Here is a 26,621-nt window from a genome sequence, read left to right on the forward strand (position 1 = left end):
CTGGTTAACCCATGTGGAAAATAGGTGAACCCCAGGTCCCAGTCTCAGGAAAGAAAAAGTTAGAAGTATTGCTAGTCTCGTGGGTGAGAAAGTATTCAAATACAGAATTAATTTGGATTTGTTTTACTGTGAGGAAGATTAAACAGATTTTCAGCTTGTGATTTCTACTTCCTATGCCAAAAACTTCCAAGTTTTTAAGTTTGTGTTTGAAGTTTAGATTTCCTTTATGATTTATTTAAAATCTATTTCAAAGTTTTATCTGGTTAAACCAGTTGAACTTGACTGCATTTTTCTTTTTCACTATGCTTTTCATTAAAAATATCTTACTGTGTTTGGCTAAACGGGATGTATTTTAGAATTCATATTACAGTGGATTTCATGGGCATTTGTCAGTATTAGGATGATGTTGAAGGAATGAAACAGGTTTTCAGTCTACTGTTTTGAAGTTTTCCTTTGGCCAGAAAGAGTATGGTCTCATGTTTTCCTCCTTTGCATATTCCTGTTTTAAAAATATTGTGTATATATTGTCTTTAGAAAAAAAATCTTAGACCTGGATTGATGAAGTTAAGAACACTTGCTTCTCTTCAGAGTACTCAAGTCAACTTCCCAAGACTCTTGTCAGGCTATAACTCCAGCTCCAGGGATGTGTCCTGCTAGTATTACTTTAGGATGCCTATAGTTATCCTAAAAGAGGGAACCTTAATTGAGATAAATGCCTCTATAAGATCCAGTTGTAGGACATTTTTTTAGTTACTGATGGGGGAAAGGACTTACTGATGGGGGAGGACTCACTCAGCCCATGGCAGTGGTTCCAAACCTGAGCTTTCTGTCTTGGGCTCTATAAGGAAGCAGGCAGAGCAAGCCATGATGAGTAAGCCAGTAAGCAGCACCCCTCCATGGCCATCCATCACCTTCTGCCTGCAGGTTCTTCCTTCCGTTTGAGGAACTAAGACAAGATTCAACATTTTCTTTTCTATAACCCGTGGGCACCTGTGTACTTATGTGCTATAAATGCATGTAGACACCCATAAAATAGTAAAAATGAATTTATAAATAAGTCTTACTTGGTGGGTAGGAGAAATGACCAGAGGCAAATTTTATGTAGTGTCAAGTTGTATCTGTTGCTTATGAAATAATTTTGTGACAGCTTTAAAAATAATTATTTATTTATGGGGGGCACATATCAGGTTGTGCACGTGGAGTTCAGTGGACAGATTCTGGGAATTTCTTACCTTCCACTTTGTTGAAGCAATGTCTCTCTTATTTCTATTTTATTTCAGCCTAACTGGCCTGGGAGTTTGAGGATCACTTCAGTCTAGAGCTTCCGTCTTGCTGTAGTAGCATTGGGATTGCAGATTAGGGGCTCCACACATCCGCCTTTAATTATGGGTTCTGGGGATCTGAACTCAGGTCATCAGGCTTGTGCTATTAGCCATTTTACCTGTGATCCCTATACCTGGCCTTATATGGTATGATGTCTTAATCTATAATATTGGTTGTAGTTTGTTCTGATTTTTTTTTCCTCATTTGATTATTTCACAGAAGTGACTTTTTGGGGTTATTAAAATGCATTGATTTTATTCATTGTTTTCTTCCTGGAACCTTTAATATAATTAATTTGTGAGAATATAATTAGACCCTTATCTGCCACTTAAAAATATGAATGTTACCATATAGGTGTGTATGCCTGTATCAGCTTTTATTTCCCTCTGTATCTTAACATAGATGTGCTGTGAAGATTTTTTTTTACTCTTTCCAATTTGATGTTTGTCATGTAAATGCGAAAGGTTAACATGGTCTTCCATGTTCATTGGCTTATGTTCTGCCTGCAGGTAACCTTGGATTGAAAATACTACCTCCAAATTGTTTATGTGATAGACTTTCTTAATGTAAACAATGCATTATCTTAATGTAAACAGTGCTGTTGACATTGTCTTATGTATTTTTATTTATATTACATATTTTAAGTATTTTAGAGACTTAATGTATATCTGGAGATGTGTACAGGCTATGAGCATTCACCTGTTTGAGCCCCCCTAAGGATCCAAAAGCTAATTCTCCCAGATTCTTACGATCTTAGGACCACAAGTGCACAAAATGTAATCATTTTATGAAAATAATGTGCCCATATGTTTTCTATAATTTGTTTTTTTTGCGGGGGTGGGGAGCAGGGTCTTACTCTGTAGTCTAGGCTGGCTTAGAAGTCACTATGTAGCCCAGGTTGGCCCCCAACCTGTGGCTGTCCTTCTGCAACAGCCCCTGGTGCTGAGATTCCCAATATGAGCCATTACACCTGACTGTGGCTGTGACTTCTGTTTTCATTCAGTGATGATTTCAGTAATTAGCTAAATTATATGTGCAGTTGCATAATACTGTGGAGAGCTCTTCTGTGAAAATGTTCAAATTATCTCATTTGATAGATATTTGGGAAGTTGAACAGTGCTGGTATATGTATGACCGTTTTTTGAAAAGTGCCCTGAGACTTGAGTATGTTAACTTTGCCCAGTAGTAGTAGACTATTTCCAGTGTTTCATTCTGATTTATGTCTCAGATTAACATAGAAGAGTTACATATCAAGTTCTTACTGGTACTTTAAGTATGTAGTTTGTTAATTTCTGCTAGTCTGGTGTGTTGTGATTTTTTGTTTGTTTGTTACTGTTTTCTCCTGATTAATGGAGTGTACATTGTTTTTGGTTTTTATTTTTAATGTGGAGCTTCACATTAACTTTTCACTTTCAGTGTCAAATATATTTCATACACTTACCTACTACTAAGAACAAAAAAATCATGACAGAATTAGAACTAGAAATACAATTGTTTTATATTTATCTTCTTTCATAACTCATATTTCATTGACTGCTTTCAGGCCTGGTTAGCCTTTCTTCTCTATAGCATGTTACTTTAACCACATGTACATTTATTTACACATAAGCATGTATTAACTACATTTCACATATGGGAGAGAACATGCAGGTTTTTTTTCCCCTACTGAGATTGTGTGATCCTAATTAATATTGTACATTTCAGGTCCACTTTTTTTCTACAGATTTTTTTAGTTTTTTTTCTTTATAACAGTATTTTATCTTACTTGTAAATATTTGTTTTCATTATTCATTCGTCTGTTGATAGGTAGCTAGCTTAATCCCTATTTGTTATAGTGAACAAAGCAGCAGTAACCAGGGGGTACAGATTCTCTGGGTATATGATGAGAAGTGAGAGAGTTGGGTCATGTGGTAGTTCTTTGTTAACTGTTGGAGAAATCAAACTGTTTTCCACACTATAGCTGTATTAGTTTGCACCCCTACCAAAAGTGAAAGGGAAAAGAGAGATTTGGTGATGGTGGTCTTTTTTACTGGTGTGAGGTGGTATTCAAAGTAGCTATTATTTGTGTTTCTTTGGTTGCTAGCGATATTGAATATTGATATTTATTTTTAACACTGTTTATTCTTTGTTATTTGTTGATTGGTTGTTTTTTATTTCATTGGTATATAATTTCTGCACTTTGTAAATTCTATATATAGACACTTGTTTGATGTATAGTTGGTAAAGATTTTCTCCTATTTTGTGGGCTGCTAGTTCTGTATGCAAAAGCAATAATCAAGTCTTCAAGTTTTTCTCCATTTTGGTATGCCTGTCAGAAGCCCCTGGTTGTGTGCCATTGCTTGGAATGTGTAGTTTCCACAGTTACCTTCTTGTGTTCACTTAATTTACTAAAGAAAAGGACTTAAAGCTTTATTAATGGTAAGATGAAGAGGTGCTCAATTTGAGGGAGAAGGGCTATAGAACTTTTTTAGGTTTCCTGTGTCTGGGATTCTCTACATGCTAACCTTGGAAACCGGACTAGTCCTTTTAGTGTTTTCTGGAGGCTTCATTATATAGGCATGTTTGATCAAACCATTGACTGTTGGTGATCAACTTAACCTTTACCTCCTCCTCTCTTCATCCTTGGTCTTCCTCCAGTGACCAGCTGCTATCCTGAACCTGCCTTGAGCCTTGCAGCCATCAGTAATCTCATTAGTATTATTTTTATAAGGACTTTTCAGAGTTTTATGCCAGAAAATGAAAATAAAGACCATATATGTATATGATGTGCATATACATGTATTTGCAATTTTATATGGACTTTAATCATTTTTAATTTCTTTAATAGTTTTTCCTAGCGGGGATTTTGTGACTACATAGTTCTAGTCTTTACTAGTGTTTCCTTTCAGATTTAATTTCTTTGTAGGGATTCTTGAAATAAAAATAATTGTTTAAATGAGTTTCTGATGGTGTAAGTAAATGATTTCAACAAGCCAGATTTCTTCCATCTTGCATTTATGATCCGTATGCTTTTTGTTCTTGGCTAATTGGTCTGATACTGTGTAACTGCTAATTTTTCTTTTTTCTTGCTATTATTCCTGTAGGTTTATCTGTATTGTTAATAGTTCTTCACATGTAACTTTTGGTTGTGATAGTTCTGTTTGGTGTGTCATTGTTCTGTGTATTTTTATGGGTAGTGTGATGTGCTTTTCCAGCATTTAATGAGAGGTTAATACTCATACCTGTTCAGTTTTTTCTGTCAAGGATAAGTAACATCATTTTCTGAAAGTCTAGTTTTTCTCTGGAACTTGATAATTTTTAATTTTTGTGGGTCATGATTTCTTAGGCTGGCATCTTTAGAGTAGAAAGTGCTTGGCTAGAGGTCAGTCTTCTACCTAGCAGGGCCCATCAACTTCCCAACTTCCTCAGCTTCTGCTTGTTACAATTGGCAGCCCTCAGAACTCTCTGCAGGAAGCAGTAGATGGTAGTTAGGTTCAATTATGATAAGCAGAAGACGATTTAATAACAGAAGAAAAACCTATTTATACCTTTTAAATTAATGACAAATGACTTGCATTTTAAAAAAAAATCATATTCATTCATCTGACAGAAACTTTCTTAATTCAATAAAATAATTTTTTGAAATGATCATTTGTACTATAATAGATGTCTTAGTTTTTCTAATCATACTTATTTACCAGGAGACATTCAAACTCATTTTGATATGTAAATTTTTTAGTGGAGTGTAAAACAGGTTGACATTTTAGATGTTTTTGTGTTTTGGAGATTACAGATTACCTATTAGGATAGGTTTTGATTCTGAATTTAAATATTACAAGTTTGATTTGTTTTTAGCAGGTACTACAATGAAACAGCCATCACTTATTATCATTGTGTGATTTTTTTTTATAGTATCAAAGTTAAATGACTAGGTTGCATAAGAGTTCATGTAAAATTCTATTAGCTAATGTAGTAAATTTAACATCAATATTGTAGAAAAGTTTCCACCATATAAAAAAATTTAAAAACTCAACTTTACCATACCTTGTGAAGGTTTGTGCTAGGGAGAAGGAAGTGAGTCAGTTAGGGATTTGCGTTAACTCAGAACAGGGATTTCCTACCCATCACTTTGTAGTTAGTTACCATCTCATAGAGTGGAAAGAATGGATACAGTGATACCACACATCTGAAAGGATGTTGTGTTTTCTTTTGGAAACTAGGGTATTATTTGTAAGGATGGTGGTGAATGCTTAGACATTACACTCTGACCCTTCTAAAGGGTTGTATGGCTTCTTTGGCTAAGTAAAGCACTAAGACTTGCCCCTTTTATTTCCTCCCACCTTTAACTTTTAGAATCAAATATGGAATGATTTAGATAAGAGCTGATTTTATTCACTGTAGGAAACCCCCATCCTATAATTGGAAGCCAACTTTGTGTATATAATAATTTGATTTTGTCTTTTTATATTTTGTAATGTAAAATTATTTTATACTTCATCTTGATTTTTTTTTGTTCAACTTATTCTGATAAATTCTTTAAGTCAATCACTATTATTTAGTTATCTTAAATATTAATGTCCATCTAGTAAATACATACATTTTAAAAATAGACAAAACAGTTGATTTATTTTCAATATTAGTCTAGTAAAGTATATTTTTTTTACAAAATCCAGATATTTTCAAATACCTCAAACATTGAGTAATTTGAACATACAAAGCATAACCTTTCCCTAAAGAATTTAAAGATGAGTCAATTTCTTTTATTTTGTGCAGTGAACTTTCTCATTCTTTAGATGTTACTTTTGTCTTCAGTGTTCTCGTTGATGATATTTATACCTATTTTTTTTCCTATTTTTTTGGATTATGGTAACTAATAGCTCCCCGTTTTGAATTTTGAATTTCCTAAAGACCTGATTTATCTGATTGTGTAAAATTAGTAGAATGAAAGATCCAAATAATGCTTTTGAGAAAGGCCATCTCCTCTGTCCTATTCTTTCCTTTTTGGCAAGCAGTTGAGGTGTAGCCTTTGAAAAAATTCTGAAACTTTAACTTTTCCTTTCTTGAATTTTGGGTATAAAGAAGGAAATGAACACTTTCTCTTGATACAGGTGGGAAAGGAAAATAAGAAAAAGGATGAAGTTATCCTTTATTTTAGGGCATCAGTTCGAATCTGTGGGTCACAATCTTGACAGGGGTCACATATCAGATAGCCTGTATATTAGGTATTTATATTATGATCCATAATAGTAGCAATATTAGGTATGAAGTAGCAGTGAAATAATTTTATGGTTGATGATCACCACACCATGAGTAACTGTAAAGGACTGCAGCATCAGGAAGGTTGAGAACCATTGTCTTAGGGATTTGTCATGTTCAGTAGTTGAAAAGTTAGAAATTAAAGATAAGCTTTTGTATTGTTTTTTTAGTGCAGTGTCTTATGGTAATATGGTTTGTTTTTGTTTTGTTTTTTTTTTTTTATAGAGAGGATCTGACGAGCTACTCTCAGGCAGTGTTCTCAGTAGTCCCAACTCTAATATGAGCGGCATGGTAGTTACAGGTAAGTGTTGCTGTCTTAGCAGCCCTCATTTACTGTTTTCCAGGGCAGAACGTTAAAACTTGGGTCAGAACAGCTTTTGTTTTGAAACCTGAAATTGATAATTTTCTGAGGAAGCAGAGTTTAAATCTGATTCAATTTATTTGTTATTGTGATGCTAGGGACTGAATCAAGCACTTGTAGGTGGACTTTTCTGTCCCGTCAGTCACTCCCCAAATAACCACGGCCAATAGCTTAGACTTGTTTTTAGCTAGCTCTTCTAACTTAAATGAACCCATTTCTATTAACCTGTGTGCTGCCCCAAGACTCCTTTACCTTATATCCTTACTTCCCATCCCGCTCACTTTGCAGCTCATAGTGTCTTCTCAGACTCCTCCTTCTCCTTCCCAACATTTTCTTAGTCTGATTCTTCCACCTAACCTTATTCTGTCTAGCTGTTGACCAGTCAGTTCTTTAGTAACCAATGAGAATAATATGTCTTTACAGTGCACAAAGAATGTTGCACAAGTGCTTACACCTGCCAGGGAAATACTCTACCACTGGGTCATACCCAGTCTTGAAACTTTCCCGTTATCATACTGTTGTTAAAGATTTATTTTTGTTAAGTGACATAGATTCTATATATTTGTTTACAGTTTGACATTAAACACATACACTGTAATGATCAAATCTGGTGGTAGACAATATTTTCTTTTATTATTTTATACTCAAAACCTTGTTGCCTATACTGTAAATAAAAAACCAAAATTGACCAACACAATTATTTTCTATGTAGTTTCATCTTCTTTGCGCTAATAATATTTTAATGAATTTCCATTTTGTTGTCTACTTATAAATCTAAGAGGTTTTATTTAATCTGCACAGAACTCTTCTTTGGTAAATCTGAAATAATATTTTAATATCTTTATCATTATTGTTATTGTAGGCGGAGGCTATTTGTTTCCAGGCCATCCAGACTCGAAATAATCACACAGAAACTGTTAATTACCATACTGTTTGGCCTTTTAGCTTATGCATATTTTTAGCTGGCTCTTACATCTTAAATTAACCCATTTCTATTAATCTGTGCATCCTCATGAAGTTGTGGCCTGCTAAAGTTCCCGCAAGCGCAAGAGTCCTTCTCCTTCAGCAGCTACATGACTTCTCTTTGACTCTTCCTACTCTCTCCTCTTTCTGCTTGGAATTTCTGTCTTGCCCTATTCTGCGCTGAAGGCCCAAAGCAGGTTCTTTATTTTTTTATTTATTTATTTTTTTTTTTGGTTTTTTTCGAGACAGGGTTTCTCTGTGGTTTTGGAGCCTGTCCTGGAACTAGCTCTTGTAGACCAGGCTGGTCTCGAACTCACAGAGATCCGCCTGCCTCTGCCTCCCAAGTGCTGGGATTAAAGGCGTGCGCCACCACCACCCGGCTAGCAGGTTCTTTATTAACCAATGGTATCCACAGCATACAGAGGGGACTCCCACATCATATTATTTGATTAATTTACCTTAAAACTCTACATTTTGCACCTATATTCCTGAAGCTAGTTTTCCTTTTTCTATAAACAAAAAGGATAAAATAAACAATTATCTTTCAGTTAATTGTTTCTGTTTTGATACACTTTGATGTACACATAAACAATCCTATTGTTTCAATTAACTAAAAATGGTAAGATTATATTTGCTAACTGCAGTATGCTGATGTAAAGATGAATTTCTAGTATATATTAATATTTTTCTGTATAGCAGTTATGAAACTATCGTAGTGCCATATTCTGAGAATGAACACACAAGTTCACATATCTGCAGTTCTGCTTTAAGTTTTTTTATTTATAATAGTAATTGGTACTAGGAATATTTTAAAAATTAAAATCTACAGCTATACATGAGTAACTGTATCCATGTATACATGAGCTACTGCCTTGACCCCTTTTCCAGTCACCTTTCAAATCAAAATTGGTTGTTGGAGTTGATGAACAGAAAGTATAAGCTTAACTGAATGGAAACCCCTGCAGTGAGCCTCCTACTCCTTCTACTTCTCTGCAAAAAAGCTTCCCTGAACCAAGAAACTCATTGGAATTATAAACATGTGGGACTTGGGGGCATGGGTCCTGAAGAAAAGGAAATTGTACAAATTTAGGTAGACAGAATTGGTGTAGGGGTCATAATCAGAATTTTGATACTAGCTAGGTTACATTTGTATTACAGGCTTTATTATGTACATGAGATTATGACAACAGCCCAAAAGTAAAAACAAATGGGATTACTTTTGACAAAGTTCTTAATATTTTACATTAAGTAATATAATGTTGACTTTAACATAAAAATATTCTGAAATTGAGCTTATATACTAAAATCTTAGTGATACCTCTAAGAAAAGATAAAAATGTAGCTAGTACATAATGGTGAAAAAGCTGGAAGATTGTTTGATTTTTGATAATGACTAAACAAGGTATGCATCTCTGATAGGTTGACCACTAAGTATACTCTAAACTCTTACTATATAATTCTGCGGTATGTAGCATACTGTTTTGGGTTAAAGATAAATGGGTTGGTCAGTTGACCACAATAGAGAGAATTCAAAAGTAAGTCCTCAGATTTATGGGCAGTAGGTTTATGGGAGGTACAAAGTCTTGTGAGGAGAAAAGAGATTTAAAGGAATACTATGTAGCATTTTGCCTTCCTATCCCATTGCAAGTGATTTTTGGATTTGTGTCTTCCAATATAGGTGGAAATGAACTCTGTGTTGTAAATGTAAATCTGAAAGTTTTAACATTTTTAGAAGAAAACAAATTTTGTAGATAGTGACTCAAAAGTCATTGAAAAAAAGAATTAACTATGTCTGCCCTTCAGAGACAAAGGCAAGCCATGTGTAGCCAAATATTTTTTTTTTACAAAGAGTATAGCTATAAAAGGTAATATTAAAAGCTGGGAGGTGGTGGCACATGCCTCCTAGAACTTGGGAGGGGGAGGGAGGTGGCTCTCAGTGAGTTTGAGGCCTTGCTGGTCTACAAAGGGAGTTCCAGGACTTTTTTGTAGAGAAACCCTGTGTCTAAAAACCAAAACAAAAAACTAATAACAAGATTGTATATAAACTTATAAATGGGCAAACTCATGTTAACAGTAAGATTATAGATTATGAACAACCCAGTTTTAGAAATTGATCAAAATACTTGAACAAATATTAGGCAAAGAAGATAATCACATAAAGTATTGGAAAGAGTTTTGATAATTTTTCAGTTGTAATGTAAAATTCTAAAACTACTTTAGAAATTTGGCAGTTTCTCTTTCAAATATATTTAATTTACTCATAAAGTCCATATATATATTATATGTTGATGATATCTATCCACCATTACCTCCCTCCTGTTTATTGCCCGTTATCCTGTCCTCTTCCAGCTTAGTGATTCCTTTTGTTATTGTTACTAATAACTCCTTTAGTTAGTGCTGTCCATATTAGCTTGACTGTGTGGCCATCTTCTGGGGCACTGGTAATTTGCCAGCAGACATGTCTACAAAAGAGACCTTCATTAGCCATTCATCATCAGCATGAGCAGTTTGTGGCTCCTCCACATGCCATGTTGGAATTTTACTTGGCTTAATCTTACATAGGTAACCATAGTTGCTATGAATTAATGTGTCCAACAGCCTTGGTCATATCCAGAAATCTGTATTTCACAACTTTCACTCCTTTTCATCAGCTCTTATATTTCTGCCGTGTTTCTACATATACTGAGCCTTGGATAGGGGAAGGTTAATAAGATGATTTATCCACAAGAAGGCATTAATGTGCTTATTACTTTGATCAGCTGTGAGTCTGCTACACACTGCCAAAAGAAGCCTCTGACCAGACTTGAGAGTAATCCAGATCTGTGCATATGAATAGATATTTAGAAGGTAGTTTGACAACATGACTATTTAGAAAACAATAGTAGTGAGTTTTCCCCAGGGCCTATGGTCTCCCCAGTTACAGACTTTTGAACAGGTTTGTGTAACAGACATGGAATTTCTACAGTAGAGCAGGCTTCAGAGAAGCAGAAAGTGGGTGGTTATTGCTATAGCTGTTTAGCGACTATTGCGTCAGTGGGCAGCCACATCTTTCTAAACAGGCTGGTATTGTAGCATGTGGGTCTATTGCTAGATGAGACCATTGATCTTTTCTCTGCCAGCAGCCTGCATAGTTCCTTCTAGCACTTTGTAAGTAGGGAAACAATTCTGATCAATCAAGGTTGGTTTCTCTATTTGGCAGGATTTGAACTCAAAGCAGTTCACTTAACTATAGGATTCTGCTGTTTTCTCTCCTAGAAATTGTTTACTCACAATAAATCAAGTTCATATTCACTAAATCATATTCACTAATCCAGAATATACCCTAGTATATATACCATATGTGTTTCCATGATAATTCTAAATCCAGTCAGATATACAAGCTTAACCATTACACTGTAAATAAAAGGCTACGATAGAGAATTAGAACAATGGCTCTGTCACTTTGGTTTGACCCATATGTGTAAAACTATATTGTGTAAATACAGAACAATATGTATTTATATATATATATTTAAATTTCAAGTGATTGAAAGAGATCCAGTAAGGGAAGGTTAATAGTCCTCCGTTTGGCTCAAGGAGAATGGATCTCCTGGATGGCGACTGGGGGCAGGTAGTGATGGGAACACGAGGGATCCGCTGGAGGGTTGAATAGAGAAGAAGAGTACTGAAAGAGACGACTAGAAATTTCAGGGTCAGGTAGAAATCTGGTGCAAGGGGAAACTTCCACAAATCTCAAAGGATGACCCTAGCTAAGTCTCCTAGCAATAGTGGATACATATCCTGAGCTGGCTATCTCCTGTGATCAGATTGCTGACTGATCTGTTTGTTGTCAGTCATCTCTGAAGACCACCCCAGTTGTCATGAGAGAGTCTTCATCCAGGAGCTGGTGGAGACAGATGCAGAGACCCACAGCCAAACATTAGGCTCAGCTCGGAATCCTGCTGAAGAGAGCCAGAGGGGTCAAGTACATCACAAGAAAATCCACAGAAATAACTAACCTGGCTCATAGAAACACACAGAGTCTGAACCAACAACCAGGGAGCCTGCCTGGGACTGACATAGGCCCTCTACATATAGTGACAGTTGTGTAGCTTGGTCTACTTGCGGAATTCCTAATGATGGGAGGAGGGGCTATCCTTAATGCTTTGGTTGGCTTTTGAAATATATTCTTCATACTGGGTGCCTTGCCCAGCCTAAAAACAAGGGGAGTTGTTTTAGTCTTACTACAACTTGATACTGTCATGCTTTGTTGATACTCATGGGAGGCCTGCCCCTTTCTGAACAGAAACAGAGATTGGGGTGGGAGTCGGGGGTGGGGTGGGAGAAGAGGAGTGAGGGGAAATTGTAGTCAGGATATAAAATAAATTAATTAAATAAAAGAGAAATAGTCCTCAGTCAATGATGGTCCTTAAAGGCTGGTCCAGAAAAGTGATAGACTTAAAGATGAATGTGCGTGCTTATTTCATTTTTTTAACATTGTTTTTAACCAGAGTACTATCTTAATGCAAAGGTAGTTTGTAATGAATTATAGGAGATCTTAAGAATATTTTGAACAAACAACAATATAAGATAGGCAGTTGTGAGGAAAATAATTAGAAAAGAAGCCAGAGCAACATGATTCTTTCACAGGGTCCAGTATGAGATTGCTCTCTTTACTCATTAAGACGTTGATATTAGGGGCTGGGGAGATGGCTCAGCGGTTAAGAGCACTGCCTCCTCTTCCAAAGGTCCTGAGTTCAATTCCCAGCAACCACATGGTGGCTCACGACCATCTGTAATGAAATCTGGAGCCCTTTTCTGTCTTCTGGCCTGCAGGCATACATGCAGACAGAATACTGAGAATACTGTATACATAATAAATAAATAATTCTAAAAAAAAAGACGTTGATATTAGATTGAAATAGGAAACAGGATTTGACTTAAGAGTAGAAATAGTTTTTAAAGTTTCATTTGTTTGGATTTTAAGAGTAGAAACTGTCCTTAAAGTGCTTCAGAACTGAGTACTATATGATAAACGGTACGCTTAGAGGCTTCCGGGCTCCTGGAAGCCTCAGCAGGCATTGGCTGCCAACCTTAGTAACCTTCATGTGTACACTGTGGCATCATAAAGTATTTAAATTTTATTTTAAAAAGTATCTGTGAATATATTAGCATGTACAAGAATTTTTCATGTCAAGAGACGTCTTAGAAATACACTTAAGTATTTAGTAAATTACGACCAACTGATTAGATATGGAGATGCCTTACACACAGTTCCATATGGAATATTATCGAATCTATAGGCATCTGTCATTACAGAGAGTTTTTCTTTTTTTGGTGAAACTTTATAATGAATGCAGATTTATTTATTGAAATGGATATTGCCAGTACTTTAATGATTCAAAAGTATGTACTTTTACTTCATTATGTTGTTGTTTCATTCTGTTTTATTATTTGTTCTTAGTAAGCTCTTACTGTGCCCAATGTAAATTAAACCTTGCCATATGCTTGGAACATAGAAAAACCATCTGTAGCTGTTCATAGATATAGAATGGGGCTTTGCAATGTATCTCTTTGGGTTAAGGGAGTTTGCTGTTATCTGTTAGTCTGGAAAACAAATTAAATGGTGATATACTTATGTACTTGGACAGTTTTTATATGAAATTGAATCTTAGCCAGGCAATAGTGGCTCACGCCTTTAATCCCAGCACTCTGGAGGCAGAGGCTGGGGGAATCTAAGTTCAAGGCCATCCTGGTCTGCAAGAGCTAGTTCCAGGACAAGCTGCGAAGCTTCAGAGAAACCCTGTCTTTAAAAAAAAAAAAAAGAAAGAAAGAAATTGAATTTTAATTTTTTTGCTGATTACTTATTCTCTCTACATAGACTGTGCACATGGCTAAAATTTCTCCATTCTTTTAAAAGCCTAATTTTAGTTTTTCAAAAATTCATACTTACTCACCTATGTTCTAAGATTATTTTTGGCTTTTCATAAAAATAAGGAAAATCTGTGTACTTTTGTCTTACTAAAATATAAAGAGTGTTTTTGAATATCTTTCAGCCAACGGTAATGATAATAAGAAGTTTAAAGGAGAAGATAAAATGGATGGGGCGCCCTCTCGTGTACTTCATATTCGAAAATTACCTGGTGAAGTGACTGAAACAGAAGTCATTGCTTTAGGTTTACCTTTTGGTAAGGTGACTAACATCCTTATGCTGAAAGGAAAAAACCAGGTACAGTTCTTCAAACATTGCTAACATGCTAAACCTCACCAGAATGAGAATTGTCTGTTACCTCATTAAAAAGAAGTCTTCTTTTTGTTTTTTAAATAGCAGAAACGAGGGACACTAGTAGCACCTCTTGCTTATTGGTAGCATTAGTAGAAATCAGTCTTAAATTTTAGATACTCGTTCAGTAAATGTAACAGTAGCAGTAAGGTCCAGATATATTAAACATGAAATTTTGTTTAAAAATATTTAATGATTCTATTTAGAAGAATTTATGAAACTTAACATTCTCTAAAATATAGCTAATGTTAAAATTATGGCGACCATTTAAAATTTTTCCCTTTATATTTTTTAAATTAGACCTCTAGGGTAGCAATAGTAAAATTCTGGTACTAGAAAATGTTTCATTTTTTTTCTAGTTTTTGTTAGAAAGAAACGGATTTATGGGGTAGAGAATGTCATGTAAGTCATAGATGGAACACAGATGTAGTTTGTTCTCCAAGGGTATTGCTTGAATTAGCTCTAATTGTATATTTAAAATTAAAATATTTCTGAGATGTATTATTTTCAAACTATTTATGTGTGTGGGTATATGCATGTGAGTGGAAGTACCTAAAGAAGCCAAAGAGAATTGTAGTTTAAGGCACTTGTGAGGCACTGTATACATGGATGTTGGGATGTAAACTTGAGTCCAAAGCAACAAGCTCTTAAAACCCACCTCTTCCAGTCCTTCAATAAGATGCTAAATTCTCTTCATTAAAATGTTGTTGTAAATTGAGGGTTGTAGTCTAGGCAATGTTTAATTAGCAAACTAGATTACACAGATACTTGAGTTTGGGTTAAAATTTGTAATTCTTATTTAAAGATTTAATTCATAGTTTTTTGGTTTTTGTGCTTTTTTTAAAAACTCATTTTCAGGCATTTTTGGAACTGGCAACAGAGGAAGCAGCTATTACTATGGTTAATTACTATTCTGCTGTGACACCTCATCTTCGTAACCAACCAATTTACATCCAGTACTCCAATCACAAAGAACTAAAGACAGATAATACACTAAACCAAGTGAGTGTACATAGGTACCTAAATAATAGAGCTGATAGCATCTTACGAATCTCATAAATAGTATATATGAATAGAAAATAAATTGCTTCTATATGCATTTTCTTGTTATCTTTAGAATATTTTAGTTTATATATGTACATATTGAGTATTTATAAAAATATGGGACTTTCTGATACTCATTTTCATGGTCTAAATTAATATTAGATTAGTTTTACTATTTAAGTACTTTGTCAGAAATTTCTATTTCTTGTTACATTTTAAAGTTTTTAATATGGAAACTAGAACTGAGAGTTGGTTGAACATGTTTGAGGTCCTGGGTTTATTTAGTTCCTAGTACCAAACAGCAAAACGAACAAACACTGACAAGTATCTGTAGTCACAGCTGGAGCTAGAGTTAGATGTAGGAGGGGAAGCCGGAGAGGCTGGAGAGACCGTTGAGAGATTGAACTTGTTACTATAAATTGTACTATTCTGTTGCTTAAACGTAAGTTAGGAAATGCAGTGTCTGCGATTGATTCTTAGTATTCTTTTCATTATCAAAGTTTTTTGCTTTTATTTTTTACCCTGAAGATATATTTTCTAGGAAAAAAACTAATCAAGATTGTATGAATTTGTCTTTTGAAAATATAGTACAAAAGATATTTTAAATTAATGTTAAAATAGATAAGGATAATTTTAGACCCAAACATGTTGAATTGCCATAATGGTCTAAGAACTTTCATTTTCTTTAATTTAGTGCTTTTAATGCTTACTATATGTATTTGCTTCTGTAAGATAGAGATGTATCTGGCTATTTGTTATATCAAAAACTTCATTTCTTGTAGATTTTCCTCACTTTGTGAAAGTGACTTGAAATTATTTTTACTAACATACGAAAAAATAAGCTGTAAAACTTTCTTAAGGGATAGGGTTAACATGCCATGTGCTTTTATTGTTTTAATTTGTAATAAGAATTTCATTCACTTTGAATCAAAGAAGTCAGAAAGTATGCCAAAAGAAGTTATCTGTTCTGTACCTCTTATTCATGTTTTTTTTTGCATTTATTTAATATCTATTGGCAAATCGTGAATGCACGTATTTAAGGAGTACAGTGGTGATATTTTTATATTTGTCCTTTGTGGGTAATCAGATATTAGCTTCTCTACTACCTGAAATACCTAATTTCTCAATGGTGAGAATGTTTAAAATATTTTGAAATTTAGAAGTAGCTGTAATTTTCATGATTTGTCATAGACCACTTAGACCTATCCTGATCAAAGATCATCCTTCAAGGGTCCTTTTTGCCCTTGAAGCCAGTCTTCTTGCTACTTTTATGAGCTTGATTATGTGAGGTTCTTGATGTGAGGTCATGTACAGCATGACCTCTATATGCTTTTTATTACACTTAGTAAACTGTCTCCTTAAAAAGAAACTTATCCCAGTTTTATTTATTGTTTTAATTTTTGATATTTTGAACACATCATTCTGTGTATTATTATGGATAAATTAAATCCAATGTCTTGAACCTGGTAGTTGAATACTCTCACTGGGCTGTGCCTTCCATCATCAGTTGAGAAGATTGAAAAGAAAGAAATATACAAGAAAGGGAACAATAATAGGGAATCCCTAGATAGATAATTTTAAATAGTAATGGCTACTTAAAGCTCCAAATAGAGGGGACTTTAGCATAATGAAGTTCAAAGTGATTAGGGAATAAATCACTTATCTAGTCTATTTGATTACATACGGAAGGAATGTTCAAATTAAGTCAAGTTTTTAATTTTCAAAAGCCCTTTAGTGTTTTTGTTTGTTTTGTGTGTTTTTACATTGTGGTTGAGCACAGAGAATACATTTCAGTTCTTTGAAGAGTCTAAGTACAGTTTATTTTTAAAATAGTTTTCCAGAGTTTGAGTGGTATCTCCTTCAGTTTTACCTTTTAGTTTATCTTGTTCTTATTTTCCTTTCTTGCTCTTCATTTTTATTCAAGTTAGAATGCAAAATTAGAATTTTCTGAGACTATATGATTTTCTCCAGACTAAAGTAATGAGGAATTGGATGTCATGGTAGACCGTTCTGCCCCACCATCACTGTCACAGAGCCATTTATTTTGAACTAGCAAACATGCCTTTTAGGACCTTTGATTCTTTTGAGGGATATTTTGTTTTTAGTGTTGAGGTGATGAGTCAGAAGCAAGAATTGTGTTGCTTATTCATCTTCTAGACTTTCTATTAATCTGTGTTTTTGCTCCCTATCTTGTCATCCTGCCAGTTGTTGCTCTGATACCTTTCTTTTGTTGTTGTTGCCAGTTCAGTTCCCAGCTTGCTGTGTGTTCACTGTTTTCTTAGTCTGTTTCCATTCATTTTCTTTGTTCTGGAAAGTTGATAAAAATCATTCTCAGCCTGTTGTTAGTATTTGATGCATTGTATTCACTTATAGGCATTTTGATATTTCATAATAGAAGAGAGGCAAGTAAATATGTGTTACCATAAAATACTCTAAAAATATCCTTCAGAATATATCTGGAAATTTTTTCAACAGTTATACTAGAAACCACCTTAATTTATTTTTACTTTTAATTTTTAAATTCATCTATTTTTTTTATATCTGAGCTTTAGCCTCTCCCCATCCCCCCAGTCTTTTTCCACCACCTCCCCTTCTCTCCCCCATTCCCTAGTCCCCTCCTCTTCAGTCTGCATCCAGGAAAGGGCTGTTCTCCCATGAGTATCAATAAAACATGGCTTATCAAGTTGCTAAGCACCTCCCCATTTATTAAGGCTGGATAATAGGATCCCAAAGCCAATAAAAGAGTTGGGGGCAGCCCCTGTTGTAGCTGTTAGGAGTCCCACAAGAAGACCAAGCTACACAACTGTAACATATATGCAGAGTGTAGGTTAGTCCCAGGCCTCCTAGTTGTCCGTTCAAGTCTCTATAAGCTCAGGTTGGTTGATTATGTGACCCTTCGTGTGGTGTTCTTGTCCCTTGTCTCCTCTGGTTGCTACACTCCATTCTCCTCCTCTGGATTCTGCACTCTGCTGCCTGTTTGGCTGTGGTTCTGTGCATCTACCTCCATCAGTTGCTAGATGGTGCCTTTTTGATGACAGTTGGGCTAGGCTCCATTCTGGTCACAGGAGATGGCCAATTCAGGCTACTGCTATTGCAAGGTATCTAAGCTGGAGTTCTCCACTTAAGTCTCCTGGGATATTCCTGTGCCAGACTTCTACCTGACTCCGAAATGCCCCCAACAGTCCCCCCCCCCCAGCACTCTCCCTCTCCGCTCATTCCCTCCATCCTGATCACTCATGTTCTCATCCCCACTTACCCTCAGTCCACTCATGAAATCTCTTCTATTTCCCTTCCTAGGGAGATCTGGGTCGTCCTCCTTTCCTAGTCTCTCTGGCTCTGTGAACTGTAGTATAGTTAGCCTTTATTTTACAGCTAATATCCACTTGATGAGTGATTACGTACCATGTTTGTCTCTATCGGTCTGGGTTACCTCTCTCAGGATAATTTTTTCTAGTTCTGTCCATTTGCTGTTTTCCTGGTGTCTTTAAAACCATTCCTAGATTGAGGAAAATCTAGATTATTTTCAGGTTCTGGCTATTACAAATAAAGCTGCTATGAACATACTTGAGCAGTTGTCCTTGTGGTATGAATGGGCATCTTTTGGGTTTATGCCCAAGAGTGATGGAGCCAGGTCTTGAGGTAGGTTGATTCCCAGTTTTCTGAGAAACCACAACACTGACTTCCAAAGTGACTGTACCAGTTTGCACTTCAACCAGCAATGGAGGGGTGTTCCCTTACTCCACATCCTCTCTAGCATGAGCTGTTGCTTGTGTTTTTGATCTTAGCCATTCTGACAGTGTAAGGTGGTTTCTCAGATTCATGTTGATTTGCACTTTTTTGATGGCTAAGGATGTTGTACTTCTCAAGTGTTTCTTGACCATTTGAGATTCTTCAGTTGAGAATTCTGTTTAGATTAATATCCTATTTTATAGTCAGATTATTTGGTTTATTGATACCTAGTTTCTTGAGTTTATTATCTATTTTGGAAATCAGTCTTCTGTCAGATGTGAGATTGGTGAAGATCTTTTCCCATTCTGTAGCCTGTCATTTTTGTCTTATTGACAGTATCTTTTGCCTTACAGAAACTCCAATTTCATGAGGTCCCATTTATTAATTATCAATCTTAGTGCCTTTGCTCTTGGTGTTCTGTTCAGAAAGCTGTCTCCTGTGCCAATATGTTGGGGATTATTTCCCACTTTTGTATTGGTTTCAGTGTAACTGGATTTATGTTGAGGTCTTTGATCCACTTAGTTTTGTATGGGATGATGAACATGGTTCGATTTGAATGCTTCAGCATGCTGATATCCAGTTAGATCAGCACCATCTGTTTAAGATGTTTTCTTTTTTTCTATTGTACAATTTTGGCTTCCTTGTAAAATCAGGTGTCCATTAGGTGTGTGGATTTATGTCAGGGTCTTTGATTCAGTTCCATTGATTTGCCTGTCTTTTTATGCCAATACCATGTGGTTTTTATTACTATTAATACTATAATAACTATGGATGGCAATACCTCCTGAAGTTCTTCTATTGCACAGGATTATTTTATCTATCCTGGACTTTTATTTTTTTCTATGAAATTGAGTGTTGTTCTTCTAAGGTCTGTGAGAATTGTGTTGAGATATTGATGATTGGATTGAATTTGTTGATTGCTTTTGGTAAGTAGCCATTTTTACTATGTTAATCCTATGATCCAGGAGCATGGGAGATCTTTCCATCTTCTGATACTTCCTTTAATTTTTTTCTCCAAAATATTGAAATTCACGTCATAAATTCTTTCACTTGCTTGGTTAGAGTTAATCTTTTATCCAGCTATTTGACTAAAGGTGTTTTATTGAGTATTTCTGTATTTAATGTTCCCGAGTGAAATTGGTCTGTAATTCTCTTTCTTTGTTAAGTCTTTTTGTGGTTTGGGTATCAGGGTGACTAGGTCCTCATTGAAATAATTTTGCATATTATATACTTGTTTTTAGTCCAGTGTCCAGTTGCTAAGATTGCATTAGAAATAATGTTAATGGTAATTTTAGTGAAAGACCACACTTATAGTCCCTTCCTGCAGTATACCTGTTTCATCAAGTGAATAATATGAAGTTAAGGTTTTGTAATTCAGTGAGTTTCTCTTTGAATGGTTTCTGGGTGTAAATATCTGCCCAGGTACATTTTTTGTTTGTTTGTTTTTAAATAAAAGGCATTGCCTATCTGTGTCAGCATCGGTACCATAGTACTTAGGTAACTGTTTTGAAACAAATATAGTAGAATATTTGAACTATAAAGAGACAGTAGTATAATATGCAACAAAATATAAGTGTAAATAATGGCTGAACTACTAAGCTTCTTGTCTTGTCAAATTTCAGCGTGCTCAAGCAGTTCTTCAAGCTGTGACAGCTGTCCAGACAGCAAATACACCTCTTAGTGGCACCACAGTCAGTGAGAGTGCAGTGACTCCAGCCCAGAGTCCAGTACTTAGAATAATTATTGACAATATGTACTACCCTGTAACACTTGATGTCCTTCACCAAGTAAGTGTAATGTAATTTGCATACTTGTTTATAACTTGAAGAAATAATATAGTAGGTAATAATGCCTTGATTTAAATGTTTTCACAGATATTTTCTAAGTTTGGTGCTGTATTGAAGATAATCACATTTACAAAAAATAACCAGTTTCAGGCTTTGCTCCAGTATGGTGATCCAGTAAATGCTCAACAAGCAAAACTAGTAAGTTTGAGCCTCTTGGGATAGTAATGTGTTTTTCATTGACTTCTGGTATTAATTTAATATAGAGTTTATTTTTAGAAATAACTGTAGCTGTTATGGTCATTTGTAACATAGGCTTGTGTTATAAATTTGTTCATTTGGTACAAAACTTTCTGATCTTGGTAAGATGGTGGGATTGCATTGTATGTGCAAACAGTTTTATGTAGTTTTTGATAGGTGTTTGAGAGTAACTTTTCAAGGTAATTTGGTTCAGATACTTCAATATATAGTGCAGATATTCTGATCAGCTGTAGTTACATTGTTCCTTAAGCGGTTTTTAAAGAGTTCTTAAGAGTTTATTTTTAGATTCTTAGTCTGTGTTATAGTCATATCATTTTTTTATTTTTAGATATGGAAGGTTAGACTGTAGAGAAATAAAATTACCACTTGTCATGATGCCATTGGAAACTCAGATTCTTTCTGAATGCCTAAATCTTTCTGTGTAATTTATTCAATGATGTTTTTACTGTTTAACTTCTTTTGTCATACCATCTCATTTAATTATTAAACCCTTAAAAATTCATATTAACGTAAATGTTTTGAAACTATTAAGTCAGCTCTTTATCTAGTCTCAACCTAATTTTTTTTACTTTTTATTTTATTTTTGTACTAATCATGTTCTTTACTACTTCATTGATTTCTTCAGATCAAAATTATCCATGTGAAAGTTGGACCAATTTTTTCTTGTTTTCATTTGCTTTCACTTACAGTGTCATATTTGGCTAGTAAAAAATGCTTCAGATGGCAAAAGGCTATAGTAACAATGGCATAATTGTAATATAGCACTTTTCACTTTCTTAATATAAAACAGTATTAAGATTTAAAGAGCTTTATTATTTTTAAACTTTTCAGGGATTTCAGTCTTAAACTGCTTATTCTCAGGTTATATAATCTTATTTCACTATGCTTTTCTTTTCAGATACCGGTTAACTATTAAAATTCTTTCTTGCCCAAAATAATTATTCTTCACATGCCTTGCCTCCCAACTATGGACAGTTTTTATATTTATCGAGTTGCCAAAATTAATGTGGTATGAAATTATACTATTGGAAATGACTAGACACTGTGAGTTTATAGCATTTTCCACAATGTCAGACATATTTGTAAATCGTATACATTTTCTTGATATGTATTATATATTTGTTTGTTTGTGTCTGTGTATCTCTTATCTGCCTAATTCAGAGGAAAATACTGACAGAGGATCAGTAAACCAGAGTGATTAGAATTTATGCTACATTTGTTGCAGAGAAAATAGCTGTTCTGTGTATCTTGTCTGAAATAATCTATAGTTAACGTTGGTAAAGAACCAGAATTGTTATATATATTCTTTTGTACAGATAATCATCCAACCATACACATTTATGATTATTTATATATACTCACTAACATTCTTTATGATAGAAGTCTAGAAAAGTGATAATTTTAAGAGTAATAACACTTTTGCGGAGACAAGGTGTCTCTGTGTAGCCCTAGATACTGTGGAACTCACTCCGTAGAGCAGACTCACCTTGAACTCACAGATATCCACCTGCCTCTGCCTCCCAAGTGCTGAGATGAAAGATGTGCACCACCACCACACAGCTCAGTAATACACTTTCTTAAGTACACATTCTGGCAGCTCAGCCTATTATAGAAGCAAAGGGGTGTTTACTTTCCACACTTAACTTGCCCTGTTTTTTTTTTTGCCATATAAATGATATGGGAAACCCTTTGATGATTATTACATACAATAATATTATCTGGTACTTAAAATGCTTTCTGTTTTGTTAGTGTGGTAAGAAAGTATTCGTTCTTGGGGCAATCTTTGCACAATCTTTTAGTCGGTAGCACTATTATACACAGTGCCAGATTACACTTTGCTGTGTCTCTCCTCACTTTTAATTTGTCTGATTTTTAAAATATCCGATGAGAATTCTAGTAGTTTCTAACAAAATCTGATACTTATACCTGACTTTCTAATAAAAGGCATATTTCATCACCTGTTTAAAATCATAAAGAACAGACTCAGACCTCATTCTTTTCTGCCTTGGGCTCTGTTAGTAATAATTATCTCGTCTACTTCGATTTTTATCTTCCACTTTCAACTGCTTATCTCCAGGATCTCAAATATGCTCAGCTCTGGTGAATTTACTGCAGATCTTGCTGATTCTACTGCCCTACATGTTTCTCAATCCCCCATCCTTTCTTCGTTTTTATTTATAATCAGACTTCTTAAGAAAGCTGTTTGCTGCTCATCTTTTATATCCTCCTCATTTCTCTGTCTACCAAAACTCCCCTTCAACTAACAGTTAGCCGTGGTCATTAGAGTAGTTCAGTTTAATTAGTAGTTTTCAGTCTTTATCTTGCTTAATCTGTAGATAATATTTGACACTGAGAATCCCACATCTATTGATTGATTGATCTTTCAAGACAGGGTTTCGCTGTAGTTTTAGAGTCTGTCCTGGAACTAGCTCTTGTAAACCAGGCTGACCTCAAACTCACAGAGAGATCTACCAGCTTCTGCCTCCTGAGTGCTGGGATTAAAGGCGTGTGCCACCACTGCCCAGTTTGAGAATCCCACCTTTTTGTTTTGTTTTTTGTTTTTGCCTTGTATTTTCCCTTCTGGTCTCTCACACTTTTTACCTAGACTTCTCCTTCCTCTGCAGTGGTTCTTTTCCCCTTCCACAGCTTGCTTCTGTTGGGTAGACTTCTATTCATACAGCTTAGTTAGAATAGTGCTTATGCTAACTTGTCTCGCTCAGAACTTTACTAAAAGACCCAGACTAGGATTCTAGGCAATCATTGTACACTTTCAAACATAGAATGTTCACTGCAACTTCTGGTTTCTCGTTTTTCCCTATCTCAGCACAAGATTGTTCTCATTAACAAGCCAGAAAACATGGAGCTATTATTCCTTCTTGCCATCCTATTTCAAGATACTCATTCTGATTCCTGAATTCCTTTTTGTGTGTTCCTCAACACTGTTTTCATCCTAGTTTGAACAGGTGTTGCTCAAAATGCTTTCTTCTTTTTTTTTAATTTTAAACTTATGCCAGTGTGCAAAATCACATATTTGTAGCTGTAGTTTACTTAGTGCTTATGCTGATAGAACTTTTTTTGAGTGTTTAAAAACAAGTAATGCTGTATATTTTGTCTTGTTTTAATAATGCATATAACCTTTATAACATGCATACCTATATAGAATATATTTTAATCAAACTCACCTATTATTACCTTTTTTGTTCTCCTACCATTCCTATTGATCTCTTTCCTCTTCCATACTAGTTCCCTTTCTATTTCATGTCAACTGCTTGTGTGCATGTCTGTGTGTACACTTACGCACCATGTATGAGTATCATTAGGATCACTTACAGGAGTGTGTGTGTCAAGGATTATTTACAGGAACAGGGGTCTTAGTTGCGTTTCTGTTGTGAACAGACACCGTGACCAGGGCAACTTAGAGAAGACTTTATTGAAGACTTAGAATTCCAGAGGATTGGAATAGAGTCCATGACTATCATCATGGCAGGGAGCATGCAACAAAGAAGGCAGGCATGGTCCTGGGGCAGTAGCTGAAGTTTCCGTTTGATTCATAAACACAAAGCAGAGACAGTTAACTGGGAATGACTTATGCTTTTGAAAGAAACCCTACTCCCAGTGACACACCCCCTAATCCTTTTTTACACTTTCCATCAACTAGGAACCAAGTATTCAAACATGAGCCTATGAGGGCCATTCTCACTCAAATCACCACCAGGAACAACTTACCATTGCCTACACTACTGAAGAAAATGCCTGTTCCTAGTAATCATAAATGCCTGCAGATTCTCACCGCCTTAATTTCTCTTTGATAGGATACTGGAAGGTGCAGTCTTACACACATCTTGTACAAATAATGGCAGATGCTGAGGGCTCAATATTGCAAGTCCATGTCATGCCCAGAAGACAGTTTTCATAAAACTCCACCCCTTCAACTAGCTCTTATATTCTGTGCCTTCGAGGGAATGATACAGTTTTGTTATTTAGTGCTGAGCACTTGTGTGTGCAGTAACTGCTACTTACTGCCAAAATAAGCTTCTCTAAGCCATAGGTAACAATAATACTTATATGGTCATTAAAAAAAATACCTAAAAGGCAGTTAGAGAATATCAAAATTTTTGATATAAAGTCATTTTATGCAGAATGACCTGAGCTGCTGGTCCCTTACCAAAAGTGTGAGTAGCATTGGTCTAAGTCATCAAGACATCATCCTTTTGCAAATCTCTGCTTTAGCATCTGTGGTATTCTTTTGAAATCTGCCAGTTCAAGATCTTGGCATTCCCAATATTTTTCCACAGTTTCTCATGAATGTCTTCCTTATAGATACTAGATGTTGATGCTGCATCTTCTAGAGTCTTTTGCATACTTGTGGGTTACTCTTCAGCTTTTATTAAGACAGCAACAGTAAAACTGAGATGGTTGTAGCACTAAGATCATGTCCCTCAGTCCTTCTTACAAAGAACTCACAATTTTATGCAGATGTTTTTGAGAGACATGAGATCATGCTTTGTAGATAGTTTACTTAAACTTGCTTAATACTACCTTTTAGTTTTTAACTTTCCACCGTCATAAGAATTTATAATGGTTCAGTTTTAAAGAATTGTACATAATCAAGTGTAGAGTTTTGTTGCAGTTAGTTGACTTGAACTACTTTATTACTGTTAAAAGCCCTATTTTATATTTTTGATGAGTATTTTTTTTTCTCACTTGGCTAAGTACTGAACAGGATAGTAAGATTTTCAGAGAACTTGGACTTAACTTAGAGCTCCCTAAAACATCAGCTAAGTCTTATGTCCAACAGTCTCTCAATATAACAATCACATACAATTAGTGCACATGGGAGTATCTGCAGATTTCACTGTACACTTATTGTATACTCTATTTTAACATTTTAACTATTTTGGTATATAAACATTAATTTTTTGTGGCTAATTTTTCCCAGTTATTTTTGCTTAGTGTCTAAACTTTTATTGAAAGTAGGAACATTTGAGAAGTCTGCTTGCTACACATTATCTTGAGCTTTAATTGCCAGAAATCTTTGTTCAAGTCAGATCATTGCATTGCTAATGGTTCCACCACAGGACGGGTTTGTGTATCACTTCCTCTTTAGAGTTACAAGCACAGCTTGAAATGAAGCTTGCATAAATTTTTTTAGGCATTAATTTTCCTTCTCCCTTTCTTCAGAATCCTTTTGAAAAATGTCTGGATTTCTGCTTTGCTCTCCTTTGTTCCACCTGATTATAATTTCAATTTCGTCTCGGTGTTTCTCCAGCTCGTACCAGTCTGTGTGTAACTGTGTATCTTTCATCTGCATGCAGATATTTTCTAAAAGTTAAAATTGAAAATATCAAAGGGGGTTGTAACAATTGCTACATTGACTGTGGATAATTTGGAACTCTACCTTTCTATTGCTTTAATTTAAAATAATGCTTTCAGAAATCTGTTGTAGGTTGGGTAATATCTGTCAGTACTATTAGCATTAACCTAGGGATGGTGATCCAAGCCAGTTCTTCTCAGATGTTATTTTCTCTTTAATAATAATCAAATAATTAGTATGCTCCCAGATAATATTTAAATGTTTACCTAGGAGTAAAAATTTGTCTACTCACCCACTGGTAGACATTTGCAACACTGATACTAACAGTGCCATTCAGACTGCATA

General features: G+C 35.1%; 1 protein-coding gene across 4 annotated transcripts in view; it reads left to right on the forward strand.

The window, feature by feature from the left end:
* Ptbp2 (polypyrimidine tract binding protein 2) overlaps positions 1 to 26,621 on the forward strand; it is a 61,908-nt gene that overhangs the window by 11,437 nt on the left and 23,850 nt on the right. For all 4 annotated transcript variants that reach the window (XM_041649569.1, XM_041649577.1, XM_041649585.1 and 1 more), the window contains exons 3-7: positions 6,784 to 6,859; positions 13,918 to 14,090; positions 15,003 to 15,146; positions 20,540 to 20,704; positions 20,792 to 20,902. In XM_041649569.1, coding sequence (XP_041505503.1) covers positions 6,784 to 6,859; positions 13,918 to 14,090; positions 15,003 to 15,146; positions 20,540 to 20,704; positions 20,792 to 20,902 — 669 coding nt within the window. The remainder of the gene's footprint in view (positions 1 to 6,783; positions 6,860 to 13,917; positions 14,091 to 15,002; positions 15,147 to 20,539; positions 20,705 to 20,791; positions 20,903 to 26,621) is intronic.

This window comes from Microtus oregoni, unplaced genomic scaffold, assembly GCF_018167655.1.
Source record: "Microtus oregoni isolate MIOR12 unplaced genomic scaffold, Mior012 000000F_ref0000247, whole genome shotgun sequence".
Taxonomy (NCBI): domain Eukaryota; kingdom Metazoa; phylum Chordata; class Mammalia; order Rodentia; family Cricetidae; genus Microtus; species Microtus oregoni.